The 15123-nt window shown below is 40.4% G+C and overlaps 1 protein-coding gene across 1 annotated transcript in view; it reads right to left on the bottom strand.

Annotated features, from left to right (window-relative positions):
* The window catches only part of CCDC6 (coiled-coil domain containing 6), a 104685-nt gene that overhangs the window by 19155 nt on the left and 70407 nt on the right, over positions 1 to 15123 (bottom strand). The window contains exon 4 of the mRNA XM_046653008.1: positions 1630 to 1733. Within this exon, the coding sequence (XP_046508964.1) occupies positions 1630 to 1733 (104 nt within the window). The remainder of the gene's footprint in view (positions 1 to 1629; positions 1734 to 15123) is intronic.

Here is a 15123-nt window from a genome sequence, read left to right as displayed (position 1 = left end):
TGACCCTAGCAATTAAGCATTACTGAAAAAATATTTCTAATATTTGCTTCTGTTTATTGTACCTGCCTTATAGCAGGCACTCAGAACTATCTGCTGACTAAATGTCCAGCATGTTGGTTTGAGGGCATGGAGGTAACTAAAGGAATTTGCCTCTCTCAATGCCATCAGTTGAAATTTATGAACTATGAACGTGGAGGGGAGCATCACATAAAGAGACTCAGCTTATAAAATTCCTTCCTGAGACACCAATCCCGAGGGTGTGGCAAACCGGACTGAAGGCCCTTTACTTCTGGCCATAGCAAACGTAAAAAGATTTTTTTAAAAAAATTATTGGGTTAATAACTGGTGGTGCCACCTTCTCTACCGATTATCAGTAGTTCAAACCACACAAAATGCTAATCTTCAACAGCTTCTGACCTGCAAAATGACAATTTCATACTGTCCAATGCAGTAATTCAGTACTCATATAAATAAAACCTCCGATTGCATTCTGCACAGGAAGACAGACTGGCAACAGATGTCTACGTCCCCGTTCATAAGTTGCTGGAGTTTTTAGTTTGGTTTTGTTTTTCACTTTTTTACCATTGAGTTTACTCAAGTGCAAACCGTGAATTACCTTCAAGCCTGCCCTTGTGGAGAAAACTAGTATGTTAAGTATTGTAATGGGCCCTACATTTACTATATTAAATAACTTGTCATAATTCAATTTATTAGGACCATTACCATAAATGCAAAATATAGCTGATTTCACATACAGCTTGAATATTTCCCCATAGATAAACCTCGAATTTTCACTTTTCTTAAAGCCTGTGGTATGACTATATTTTGCAAATCCTGAGATGAACTCAAAGTAATTTATAGATGTTCATCCAAACCAAATACTTATGGCAAATGGAGTGGTTAGCCAACAAAACATCCTGGTGAAGTCATTAATGAGCACTTTCAAGAAACTCCCTTTCTACATCCATACACACACCCTGAACACAGCACTCCCTCCCACTCTTAAAGCCCTGCTCCACCCACCCCGATGTACACAGGACTGAAAAACAAGGGCCTGACAGTATCTTGCAGAGGGGTTCAAGAAATGTTTGCTGATGAATGACATTTCACATCCATGTACATGTATTTAACACAAAGAATCCTAACCTTAAATATATCTAAGTATTTCTTTACAGCGTTTTAAAGCAAATAATAATTTTTCTATTAAAATCTCAGCTCTCCTAATGAAATACATTCCGGAGACGTGTAATAATAACAGTACACAGTACATATCCTAAGCACTTTAGAAGACAACTGGGGAAGCCGGATCAATAAGGTAAAAAGTCCAAATTGCAACCATCCTTCAGAACAATTTAAAGATGAACAATAGCATCTTGACTGATTTCATCATAGCCTTGTAATGCCAAATGAAAAGAAATTCTACGGGGACAGGAAGATAGAGAAGAATCGAGAGAGACCAATATGAGACTAGTTCAGAAGGCTTTCAACAAATTTTTCCTTTGGCAACTCAAAATGACCTGCATCAATCAAGGAATTAAATTGTCCCATTGCTATTCCTCAGCCACCTCCAGAACGGCACCCTGACACATACACCCGCTCCCCCATACTGAGCAGCAAGATTAAACAAACCGCTTTTCAGCTTCAAGTTTATCCATCCTTTTCCAGAGACGATTAACTAGTGCTTCTTGTTCTTGTTCCAAAGTATTTTCAAGGTCGATCTTCTCTCGTCTCAGCTAAAGGAAGGAAAAAAGTTTTACTGAGAATAGCAGGCCACTTAAAGTTTGTTAATTAGGTTTTTTTGATTGGACCATTAGGATCCCATTACTTGGAGAAAGCTGCAAAGAAATGGCCAATTTTCTGACAGAGACACATTAAGTGCATCTAGTTCTTAAATTTTATTTATTTTTTCGGTGAAGAAGATTGGCCCTGAGCTAACATCTGTGCCAACTTTCCTCTATTTTGTATGTGGGATGCCGCTATAGCATGGCTTGACTACACCACCGGGCCAGCTCCTAGTTCTCTCCTTTTTTTTTTTTTTTTGAGGACGATTAGCCCTGTGCTAACTACTGCCAATCCTCCTCTTTTTGCTGAGGAAGACTGGCCCTGAGCTAACATCCATGCCCATTTTCCTCTACTTTCTACATGGGACACCTACCACAGCACGGCTTTTGCCAAGTGGTGCCATGTCTGCACCTGGGATTTGAACCGGCAAACCCTGGGCCACCGAGAAGCAGAATGTGCCAACTTAACCGCTGCACCCCCTGGCCAGCCCCCAGCCCCTAGTTCTTAAACTTTATAATAGAGAAAACTGAGACAGGTTCATTCTTTGATGTTAAAGCTTAATTGTTGTCTGTACGTGAATCACATTGTTTCGGCGTTTATTCAAGGCACATGGAAAGTCTTCCTTAAAGAGGGTTTGGGGGAGTTCTGTTTACTAGTCGTACCAGGACTTATCTGGGTTTGTGCCCCACTAGTCCCCAGTAGTTCAACATTAAACCAGAAAGCTTATGTTACCACTTATATAAATAACTCAAACACCTGAAGACAATTCCACATACCAGTTAATGGATGCACACAAATATGTCCTAAAATATAAAAACATGCATGAAAATGATAATACCCAATTCACCATACTGGTTGCCTCTGGGGAGGTAGGGAAGAAGGGAAATTTGATTTCGGGGAAGGTATGCAGTTGCAGAGGGAATCCCAAATTGCATTCTATTTCATAAAAAGCAAAAATTCATTTAATCAATCAATATTGAGCAATTTGCAATAAACGCTAAGAACAATGGCAGATACTAGATAATAGGGATGTAGCAGGGAACCAAGGAATCAGAAATTTCTGCCCTCGTGGAACTTACATTTTAGTGGGGTCAAGAGAGTAAATGAAATAAGTAAATTATATGCTTTGGTAGAAGGTGAAAGAGACATGAAGAAAAAGGGCTGGCAAGAAGGACATAAAGTGCACTGATAATCAGATTTCATAGCAATGTGCAGAGGGAATGTGTTATATTACTCCTTCTACTTGCCTACACGCTTGAGGTATGAAATAATTTTATCAGGATTTTATTTTTAAAAGAGAGAGGGGCTGTTACTGCCCCTATGCTGTTTCTTCAACTGATATCAATTCACCTTTTAAAAAATCATTGAGTCAACAAATTATTTTTGATTTGCACAACTGCAAAGACATCAAAGCGGCATATATTACTTTCCTTAGCAGGTCAGAGGCATGTTCCTCATTGATCAAAGATCCTTGTGCATACAGTAAAGTGAGCCCAACATCATGTATGAAATGCAGTCTTATAAAGCAACCAAAGCAGACCTTAGTCAACAAGTGAATGAGCCAAAATCACAGTCAACTCAAAATACAGCTTCAAAATATTTTCGGCGGGGAGGGGCTATGGGCAGGTGCCATGGGGAGGAGAATCAGAATGAGTCAGAAGCCTTTTGTGCTATGAAGTTGGGAGCAGGCTAATGTTTAGCAGAATGCTAAACAGCTGCTACCTGCAGCAATGAGGAGAAATGCCAGAATACCCCTTAGAACTCCTACTATTTTCTGATTCTCTGTGCTGACCACGTTTTTGGCCAAGCTTTGAAGTACCATTCACAGCCATTTTTTTAAGAAACAAACTTCCAAGGCATTTACCCTTTCAGGACCCTGTTCCCATGTTTAACTAAAAGAGGGTTAACTAATAGGGAGTACTTGTCAGCCAAGAAAAAATTAAAGTGAGGCATCATTTTCTAATAGAGATGCCTAGTAGAGAAACTTATGCCCAGTTATGTTTAATTTTAGAGTAATTATGCATAATGCTAATCAGTGACTCTGAAAAGCAAAATCAAGACAAAGCCGTCCTTACCCAGGTTTAAGTTGCTGGGCATGTGGCTTTGAGCAGGTACTCACCTGCCCTGAGCTGCAACGCCCTCATCTGTGAGATGAGAAGGCTGGCCTTGACGACTTCTGAGATCCCTTCCCAGGCCACCCATTCTATCGTTCTCTTTCAGTCTCAAGATGTCAGCAGTCTTCAGGCTGAGCTAGTTTAGAGCAAGAGAAATTATCTAAATCCATCCTTTCATTTTACAGCTGAGCAAACCCTTACCCTGGGAGATGCTGTGACCCAGGCCAAGCAGCAAGGCCAGGAGAGGAATGGATATCCGTCGCCATGGTGGCCAAAAGAGCTGGGTCCTGTCCAACCGGCAAGGACAGAGGATCTTGAGGAGAAAGTAGGATTGGGGTAAATGACGCTGTGTTTGTGAGCCTGTCCCTTTGCCAAGAACTCTTGGGAGTAGCAGAGTAGAGGGTAGCTTAGTGAGTCTGAGAGTATGCGGATCCAGACAAGAGAACAGGAAACACAGGGGTTGAAAACTTCCATGAATCTCAGCTCCTTCTTGGCACCTGCTGGTAGAGCTACCAGCTATCAATTTACTGCCCACTTCAGTGAACCAAGGCTTCCCGGGGTGAAACTGGGGTTTGCTGTACCAACCTGCTCTACTAATTTATTTCTAAGAAGCAGACAACACAAGAGACCCAGCTCAGCAGCTTAGATTTGGATGTTTCATTACATAGGCTGGCAGTGCTAGAGGAGTCCATGTATCTTCAGCCTTAGAAAGAGCAGGGTTTCCTGTCTGGTTTCTTCAGTTGTAAAAATCTCAACTTTTCAGCATCACTGGGGAGCTCTCACTAACGTTAAAGGGCAGAGAAGTTGGAGGAAATCTTATTATGATTATGATTACGATTAATTATGATGAATTCTCCCTTAAGTTCTTTATCAGAGTTGCCCCTCCACCTCCTGCCCACCTAATTCTACAACCTGTATATTTAGAGCCAAAGCGTAGGTATGAGTTCTTCCAATTCAGACAGAAGTAGATTTTCAGTGCTTGCACCATCCTGATATCAAACAATCCTCAAATCTGACAGTATGTTAAGTTTACAGGGTAGTAAGTCAGAAATTCTTGCTTGAATGGAAACAGCCCAGTAATGCATGGCTCTCATTATGCTGGTCTCTATCTGTAATACTCTCCCCCTACCTCCCTCTTAATAGTATCTGATCCCTTTTTTTACTCAGTGTTCATGCAAGAGGCACCCACTCATCTATTGCTGAACATCAAATTCTCAGGCTAACGCAAGCTCCCGACTGCTTATCCTGCAAGCACCCAGCACCAACGGATACAGCCAATTTGTAGAATTCACGTGAAAGGCTGCTCTGTAATCAAGTCAGTTCAATGGACTACCAAATTCTTTACTTCTCTTCAGTAGCTCTCCTTCTCATTGCAGGTTAATTAACATCAGACCAAGAGTGCTTATTATGTTCCCAAAATAAAGAACTTCCTCAATGGATAAACTTAGTGTATAAAAATATAACTGGCTCATTTGAATTCACAACCCGTCCTAGCTGTGTTTCACAGTCGGCAGGTACTGACCACCACCAAAAAAGCAGAGAAGGTAGGAGGCAGCAGAGAAATGGCTCCCACCACTACCACATTTCTTTCTCACTGTAGCATTTTCCCTTTTAAGGAGAACTGTGATGCTGGGGTGGAGGTAGAGGTGGGAGAAAGGAATGCTCGGCAAAAAAGCCTGATGAGAACTTTAGCCTAACCATTGTGCTCAACTAGAGAATTCTGAAAGGTTTTAGTGGATCTTTTCAATCTACTTTGAAAAGCTTTAGTCTAAGCATCATATTATCATATGGGAAAATATATTTTGAACCTCAAACATCTGACTTTAAAAAGTAAATTTTGGGGAGCCAGCTGGGTGGCGTAGTGGTGAAGTTCGTGTGCTTCGCTTTGTCTGCCTGGGCCTCAAGGGTTCAGATCCCAGGTGCAGACCTACACACACCGCTCATCAAGCCACGCTGTAGTGGCTTCCCACATACAAAATAGAGGAAGATGGGCACAGATGTTAGCTCAGTGACAATCGTCCTCCAGCTAAAAAGAGGAAGACTGGCAACAGATGTTAGCTTAGGGCCAATGTTCCTCACCAAAAAGAAAGAAATAAGTTTTGGAAGGCAGCCCATTTCAACTAATCCAAGATAATAAAGAGAGAAACGCCCATGAAATAAAGCCTGTCCACAGACACAAAGTTTGTTACGACATATAGTAAAAAGCACTTAGAATGATGATGATATAAGGGGTGTACCTGATGTTTAAAAAAAGAAATAGCAGAGTACTCTAAGATCTACATTAACCAAACTCCTAGTGGCTAGATTTTTTTTTTCTAAAGAGAAACAGGCAAATCCTAAAAAAAAAAAGGGGGTGCTAGGGATTAATATAACAATCTCCCAAAACCTTCCAAGTTAGGTAGTATCTGAAGGCCATTAACAGTTCAGCCCAATTTCCTATCAATTTATTACATAATCCTATAGATGTTCAAACTGGTGACCCTGGAGGTACATCAGAATCACCTGGGAAAATAAAAAGTATAATATTCAGAAAAATGACAATCAAAGTCAGAAAAATGAACACAGTTTTTGCAATGGACTGAATGTTCGTCTCCCTTCCAAAGTTCATCTTGGCTGAAGCCTAAATCCCCAGTGTGATGGTATTTGGAGGGGGCGCCTTTGGGAAGTAATTAGATCCAATGGATGTCATGAGGGCGGGACCCCTATGATGGGATTCGTGTCCTTTCTAAGAGTCATGAGGGACCTTGCAGCTTGCTGCTCTCTGCTCTCCGCCATATGAGGAGACCAAGAAGTCAACAGTCTGCAACTCACAGGAGGGCACTCACTTAGAACTTCCTCAAGCTGGCAGCCTGATCTTGGACTTCCAGCCTCCAGAATTATGAGAAACAAATTTCTGCTGTTTATAAGCCAGTCTATGCTATTTGCAATATGCTATTTATAGTAGCCCAAATGTGCCTAGACAGTTTTGTTTCCACCGCAAGAGTAGAGACAATAAAAGATCTTACCTCACTCCATCCTACTTTGCCAATACATCTGAGCTAATCCAGGTTTCACATATACATAGAAAGAAGTGACTAATAGGATTCATGAGGGGGCTATTAAAATATATCACGTGCAAGTGACATGAAAAGAGCTGAGAAAAATGCACAATACTCCTTGTTCCATGGCAAAGCCTTCACAAATCAAAGCAGCAGAGACAAGTAAAGTAAAACTTAAACACTGACTCTCTTGGTGTCTGCTCAGAAAATTGGAATTTTGCTCAGCCCTGGCAATTCTCCTCCTAGACTGGAAGACATCCGACCCTTGCCTTCTGGAAGAAAAAAATTTTAAAGAAATCAAGCAGCCAATTTGTGTTACAAATGAGTTAAGACAGGTGTTCATAGACCACAGAGCCCCCAAGGTACTCATTTGATTAATCAAGCTGCAGCTGGTTTCAGAATTAAAAACAAGTTCTAGGTCATCACCCTGGCTCGTGCAATGCTGAACACAGAAAGAGCCAACGGAAGTACGTCAGGGAAGAGCAAGACCCGGCAGTGCAGCAGTTAAGTTCACGCAGTCCGCTTCAGCGGCCTGGAGTTCACCGTTCGGATCCCAGCTTATCAAGCCATGCTGTGGCAGGCTTCCCACATACAAAATGGAGGAAGATGGGCACAGATGTTCGCTCAGGGCCAGTCTTCCTCAGCAAAAAGAGGAGGATTGGCAGCAGATGTTAGCTCAGGGCTAATCTTCCTCCAAAAAAAAATAAAATAAATAATATACAGGGCTGTCCTTTGGGTGAAAGTAATACTGGTGAAAATTTATCTTCCTTACTTTTCCTGCCCCTATCCAATTTTTTAATAAACATTTTCCTTTTTTCTTTTTTTTAAAGATTGGCACCTGAGCTAACAACTGTTGCCAATCTTTTTTTTTCCTGCTTCTTCTCCCCAAAACCCTCCAGTACACAGTTGTATATTTTAGTTGTGGGTCCTTCTAGTTGTGGCATAACATTTACTATTTTTATAACAGAAAAAATTTAAAGACACCTAATGCTAAAAATTGACAATTTTCTAATATAACTTAATGGTTCATCCATTAATTTATGGTGTTAATTTATGAATATAAAATACAGAATGAGCCAATAAACTCGCAGAGGATAAATGACAGTCAAGGCTTAGCTATCCGGAAGATTCAGAATTTTCCAGATAGCCCAGGGTTAACCTTCTTTACCAATGCTTACGACTTTTTTCATCTCAAAAATCGGGTTCCTATTTGTTCTTTGAAATGGACATAACTTCAGGACAAATATTAATATCCCATTAATATTAATATGTGAAAATGACACTATTTCATAGTTTACCAGCTCAATAAATTTTCTTTTGTTCAATGATGTTGAGAAATGAAGGCCTTTCATGAAATAGACACACATATAATTACTCAGATTTATACAGTTTCTGTACTTAAGTTTCCATCACTTTGACATCAGCACAGTATTATACAAATTTGCGTACTGGGTTCATAATTCTAGGGGACTCATTTATCAAATAATTACCATTAATGGAAAGCAGGTTTCGAGGTACTGAGTGTGTATTCTTTTGCTCCATGAAGAGTACATGGAAGAAGTCCTTGGGAAAGAACTCATATCATAGTGTATGTTGCAAATATGCTATCCCAGTCTATAACCTAAAATAAGCTTCTTTAAGAAAATAACATTACGGATACTTCTCTTGATGTACTTTAACCAAAACGGAAGTTTCCTTAATAAAAGAAATCATTTCTTTCTAGTCATTACCACATCCATCCACTTCCTTACATAGAGATTTTGGATTTACTGAGCCATTCATTCATTTGCCATGTACATTCCAGGAGAACACCTTTTCTAAGTCATCAACCAAATTCTCGTTCTGGTGATAAACAAACAGACTCTGTGCATTTCAAAATTACAAGCAACTGGAAAGTCTCAGTACAGTATCTCTGGATTTTATTGCCTTTACTGTACACCAATATCCTTCAATTTAACAGGCAAACTCTTTACCCCCCAGTGCATGATCAGAAACGTGCACTGTTGGATCATGATGAGGTATCTCCTTCTTTACATAGGAAACACATTTTGAATTTTTTCCCTGCTATCATGTAACATCATCTGTACAAACTGATCCACATGTGTTATCTGATGCTTCAAAATAAAGTCTGACAAGACGGAACACAGTGAGTTTTTGTACTTAATTGAAATGGGGTCTAGGGAAGGAGTTCTGGGGGATTTCTTTTTTTCTTTTTCATATCCTGCAGACTTATGTGTGTCCCTGACAGAGCTCAGTTACTTTCACAGGTCGGAGTTGGGACCTCTCCGTTGGCTTCATGACATCCTGACAGCTCCTGAATTACAAAACAGATCAACTGAAAAAAGAGCCTGCTGAGGCTTCTTTGGGGTAACGCATATGGCCCCTAGTGTGACTACTTACAAGGCACAAAATCCCATTTATTTTTTAGTTAGGCTCTGAGACCTTTACTCACCTTTCCCCAATAAGCAGTAGGTAGGATGCTTGTCCCCAAGCTTCTCAAGGGACCCAAACATCCACAAGGATTTGCTACAATCAAATTCCTACTCAAGCCGACTTCACGGTTTACTATGATTATGTCTGGCTGTGCCCCAAGCAGCTTGTCTAAATGTGAAGATGTAAGTTATGATGTTTTACAAAAAAAATTTTAAAGCAAGGCAGCAAATTATAATATACTATTGTTAAAAAACAAAAGAAGGGCCAGTCCAGTGCTGCGGCAGTTAAGTTCACATGTTCTACTTCGGCGGCCTGGGGTTCGCCAGTTCGGATCCTGGGTGCGGACCCACACACCTCATATCAAGCCATGCTGTGGTAGGCATCCCACATATAAAATAGAGGAAGATGGGCACGGATGTTAGCTCAGGGCCAGTCTTCCTCAGCAAAAAGAGGAGGATTGGCAGCAGATGTTAGCTCAGGGCTAATCTTCCTCAAAAAAAAGAGGAAGGAAGGGTAAGATGAAGAAAAAATATGAATAGTAGTTGTTATGGTTAAGCATTTAGTCCACCTGCTTATGGCTGCTGTTTTCTTCCTTCCCATAGAGATAATCTTCTGAGCCAAGTGCACAGGAGGTTCTCATATCTGCTGAATTGAACTTCACTTAATAAAGAAGTTAATGTGTCCCTTTTAATGCTAGTTTTCCTTCTCCAAAGAAGTAAGGAAAATCAGTCCTCGTTGGCAGAAAACATTCAGATCAAGAGATCTTGACACTCAGAGAATATTCCAAATTCTGTATGTTTTTACCATCACCTAAGAAATGTGAATAACAAATAAGAGACTAACAGTGACTACATTTGAACAAAAATCTTCAAGTAAGGGTTTATAGGCAGCACCAACCGCTGTTTGTTAACAAGAGCCCCTAAGAGCACTAAAGCCACGTTGACTAGACTAATTCAGTTTATTAGACTAATACTAATTACTAGTGCTGCAAAGACCTCACAATTTTACATTATTCTGAACGTGCTTTTTTACAGCTGCTTATAAAGTTGATATCAGCTCAACACAAGGTTGACATAAGGTACGCCATATTGTAGAAAAGAAACCACATTGTAACTGTGAATGACCTCTGATTAAGTAACCCAGACATGCTCTGTAGATTTTAGGGCCACTCCTAGCTGCTGTAAGTTGATAGCTTTGTTCTTTTGAGTTCCCTAGGAATGTGATGAGCCCAGTCAGAGAGCCTATGCTGGCAGCCATCATCAATGACAACCGAAAGATCAGGATATAGGGCGTTGCTCCGGTTGCTGATGCATATCCAATAAAACAAAAGACTATCAGGAACTGGGACCAGATGTCTGTCCCCACCCAGAGACCAGCCCCTATATAACTGTCCTGTAGTTTTTGTTCTGTAAGATGGTTCTTTCAGACATTAGTCAGCCATCTTCCCCCGTGCTAGTAAGCTATAACAAAATGGGCTTTCTCTCCTACCACTTTGCCCCTTGACGACTGGCATGTTTTGCCGTGGGCAGACGACCCCACCCTGGATAGTAACAAAGTGTCTTTTGGAGTTAAGCATTAGAAATGCTAAATAAATGCCAAAAGGGTAACTAAAATAAATGATTAAGAACTCATTAGCTGACTTGAGAAATTTTCTCATGACTTGAGAAAATCCTCTTGATCTCTCTCTGGGTTTCTATTTCTGAAGAAGCAGTGTGAGCAGGTTGGGCCACCTACAGGCCAAACTGGTCTATCATCAAGCAGCAAGTCGCACCAAGCCCTACCCTCTACAGCAAGTTCTGGAAGGAGAGGAAATGAGAAGAAGGGGCTGTTGTCCGAAATCCCAGGAGCTAGATGTCATGCCTCTGCCCCTGGATTTCCTCATGGTTTCCCCACTGCCTCACGTTCCCACTAGGGTCTGGGGACAAAGGTAGTCTTCCCTAAAACAGCCTTTTAGCTCTAAAATGCCACGAATTCACATACTGTAAAACACCAACAGACCCATTTATAGCGCAGAGACCTTGATGATCAAGCTGTTAACATTTCCTATTTAAAGAATGAAAGGATCCCAGATTCTGGGTCTAAGAGAAGAATGAATGTTATGTGACAAATTAAAGTGTCCATGCTGAAGTCCTGACCCTTGGTGACGTAATCTTAGAGTGAGGACCTCGGGCACGTGAGTTAATTGGGGCCCACTGTCAAAGGAGCTTCAGTGTCAAACCCAGGTAAGTTCTACTTTACAGAGAATAGGCAGATGCCTTCTTAAAAACCTTTATATCCCAAGCTACACCTTCAAAACAAACATGTTAGGGCCAATACAAATCCCTGGCAGAAGGCCTTCCAACATCTCTTCTGCAGGTTCAATCTGTTAGGTTCAAAATATGGACTATTTTTAACTTAACAGCAGCAGCTTCCTCATGTTGAGTGCTTATGTAGGAAGCATCGTGCGAATCACCTCACACTCTCTCCCATTCGCTGTACCTAATGTAAGTTTGCTATTATTATCATTTTACAGATAAGGCAACTGAGGCTCAAAAGTGAACTGGTTGGGACAACTGGATAGCCACATGCGAAAGAATGAATTTAGACCTCTATCTCACACTAGATACACAAAATTGGCTCAAAATGGATCAAAGACCTAAATGTAAGAGGCAAAGCATAAAACTCTTAGATGAAAACGCGTAAATTTTCATGACCTTAGATTTGGCAATGAATTCTAAGATATGACACCAAAGTATAAGCAACAAAAGAAAAAAATAAATTGGTCTTCACCAGAATTAAAAACATCTATGCTTCAAAGGACACTATCAAGAAAGTGAAAAGAACACCCACAGAATAGGAGAAAATATTCGCAAAGGATATATCTAATAAAGTACTTGTATCTAGACTATATAAGGAACTCTTACAATTCAATAAAAAAGACCTTGAACAGACATTCTCCAAAGAAGATATATAAGTGGCCAATAAGCACCTGAAAGATGCTTGACATCTTTAGCCATCAAGGAAATATGAGCGACAATGACACACGACTTCACATCCACCAGGATGGCTATGATCAATATGGTGCAGCCACTTTGGAAAACAGTGTGGCATTTCCTCCAAAACGTAAACAGAGTTAGCATGTGACTCAGCAATGCCACTCCTAGGTGTATGCCCAAGGAAAATTAAAACACATGTCTGCACAAAAAAACCGTACATAAATGTTCATAGCAGCATTATTCATAATAAGCAAAAGGCTGAAACAACCAAAATGTCCAACAAATGAGGAGTGGATAAACAAAATGGCATATCCAGACAACAAATTATTATTTGGCCAGGAAAAGGAACGAGGTACTGATACATGCTACAACATGGATAAAAAGATTATGCTAAGTGAAAGAAGCCAGTCACAACAGACCATATACTATGTGATTCTGTTTATATGAAGTGTCCAGAGTGGGCATAAATACAGACACAGAAAGTAGAGTAGCAGTTGCTTTAAGGGACCAGGGGATTGAGTGCTAGCTGAAGGGTACAGTTTCTTTTTGAGGTGACGAAAATGTTCTAAAGTTGATTGTGGTCATAGTTACACAACTCTGAATATACTAAAAACCGCTGAAATGTACGTTTTAAATGGGTGATTTATATGGTATGTGAATTATATTTCAATAAAGCTGCTACCAAAAAAAAAGTGAACTAAGATATTAAGCAGAGGAAACAGGTTCACATCTGCTTCCTTCCAAGTCCTGTGCCCAGGCCCGAACACTTCACTCGTATTCCGTCTTCCGAGATACGATCACTCTCCAGTCACTTGTCCAAATCCGCACAAACTCTTCCAACAAAGCAGTAGTAGCGCACAAAACACAAAGATAGCTGCCTTCAAATAGCTTATAGTTTAAAAAATATGTTTACTGTCAGACAGGAGAGTAAAGGGAGGTACTACATCTATATCATCATAGTGCAGACTATAGTACCTGCCTTTACTCTTCTCATAATAAGCTACAGTACAGGATACATCATATAGATGATGACATACAGTATACAACACAGATGATAATCCCAAGAGATGACCACAAGAGACAATCAGATCACACCCACGAAAACACGGAAGAGATTTCTATCTACTGGAGGAAGAAAACAAACATTCCCCCTAAACACTGACTAAAATTATTTGTAGCTAAACAAAATAGAGAGTAAAACCACCAGCATTTAATCATCCTGGACATACCCAAAACAAAGGTGGGGGGGGGGGTTTATGATGATGTTAAGTTTCTCCACCGTAATTAAAATAGGGACTTGATATTGGATCTGAGGTTTATTTCTAGTATAGGGCTTTGCAATGGACATATTCCACTGCGGGAATCCATTTCTTTCCTCTTGAGGTCTGAAATAAGCCTAGAAGTGCAATAAGCCATTAAGTTGGAGAAAATGTATGTCTTGGACCTCACTTTAAAGGGTTCAGTTATTAATGTCTCCAGAGTCTTAAATTCAGACAGTGCAGCAATCCATCCTCTCTCCAGGGACAGTACTATCAGACTGCCCTTCTCTTTCTGACGCTAGGCCACTACCACCACCTTGTGGCTATAGCTAAACCCTGGGGGTCAGCCCCAGTCACAAAGCCTCCTTAGGAGCCGGTGAACAAATACAAGACAGAGACTGCTAAATTATTGACTGCCATCATCGCGAAGGCAAGTGAAGTTCTCACAATACCAACCACTGTGAGAATTTCACTTGGTCACTTGGGTTAACTCTTGATTAACAAGTACCAACAGCAAGTACTTGGTGTGTCAGGACTTAAGCAAGAATCTTCAAAGCTTTAACTTGAACAGAACTGGCTATTGCCTATCCTGGGAATTAAACAGGTGAACTTCAGAACAAAATGTTTTTAAACTGGGGGGGGAGGGTAGGGGATTCTTCTAAATTTAGATGAGGCACCTGAACTCTGAAGATGAAGGGTAAGAAGAGATTACTCAGATACTTATAAAAGAGCCAACCCTTGGAAATAGAATCTTCTTTTTCTTTCACTTGGAAGAGATGGAGAAAATTTTGTAGGGCCATTATTCATAGTCTTGGCAAATCCAGTGACATTCTTCCCTTTGATGTATGTAGATACAAGAATAACACAAAAAACAAATCAGTTAGATTAGCTTAAAACAAACCCTGATTTCCTCTCAAACCTCACATTCCCATCACTGTTTCCTTCTCAGGTACAATGATGAAACTAGAGCAGTCCGGAGGGTGAGTTAGGAACCCGTCACTATGGACTAGGGCACAAAGAAAGATCCTAAAGTTGGCATAAATCAAACAACTTTGCACGAAAAGCTTAGCCAAATCATCAAAATAGCAATCAAGATCCAAAGTACAAAGAGTTGGAAGATATTAATCAATGTATTGAATTTTACATGGAAACCAGATAAAAGTGCACTACGATCAGCTCAGCCTCTTAACTTATCTTAGGGATAATAAAATTGCAGGACACTAGAATGAGAAAAAAGCATCTGGAAGTATCTAGGCCAGGGATAACAGGTACTTTTCTCTTGACACACCAACTTGGATGGACTGATAATAGCTGTTCACAGTCCTCTGTGTCAGAGGAGTATAAGGACCAGTCTGCACTCCCAAAGCAAGGACTTTGATCAAATACCAATGTCTGCCAAGGGCAAGGGACAAGGGGATTGTGCCCTATTACTTTCCACCTTTTGTACCTTGTTAAGATTGCCATTCTTGATTTTAGTTTGTCCTTCACTTTCTACAAATGCAAAATTAGGCCCAGAAAAGTT

This window comes from Equus quagga, chromosome 2 (genome assembly GCF_021613505.1).
Source record: "Equus quagga isolate Etosha38 chromosome 2, UCLA_HA_Equagga_1.0, whole genome shotgun sequence".
NCBI lineage: Eukaryota > Metazoa > Chordata > Mammalia > Perissodactyla > Equidae > Equus > Equus quagga.
This window is presented reverse-complemented; position numbering and strand designations above follow the sequence as displayed.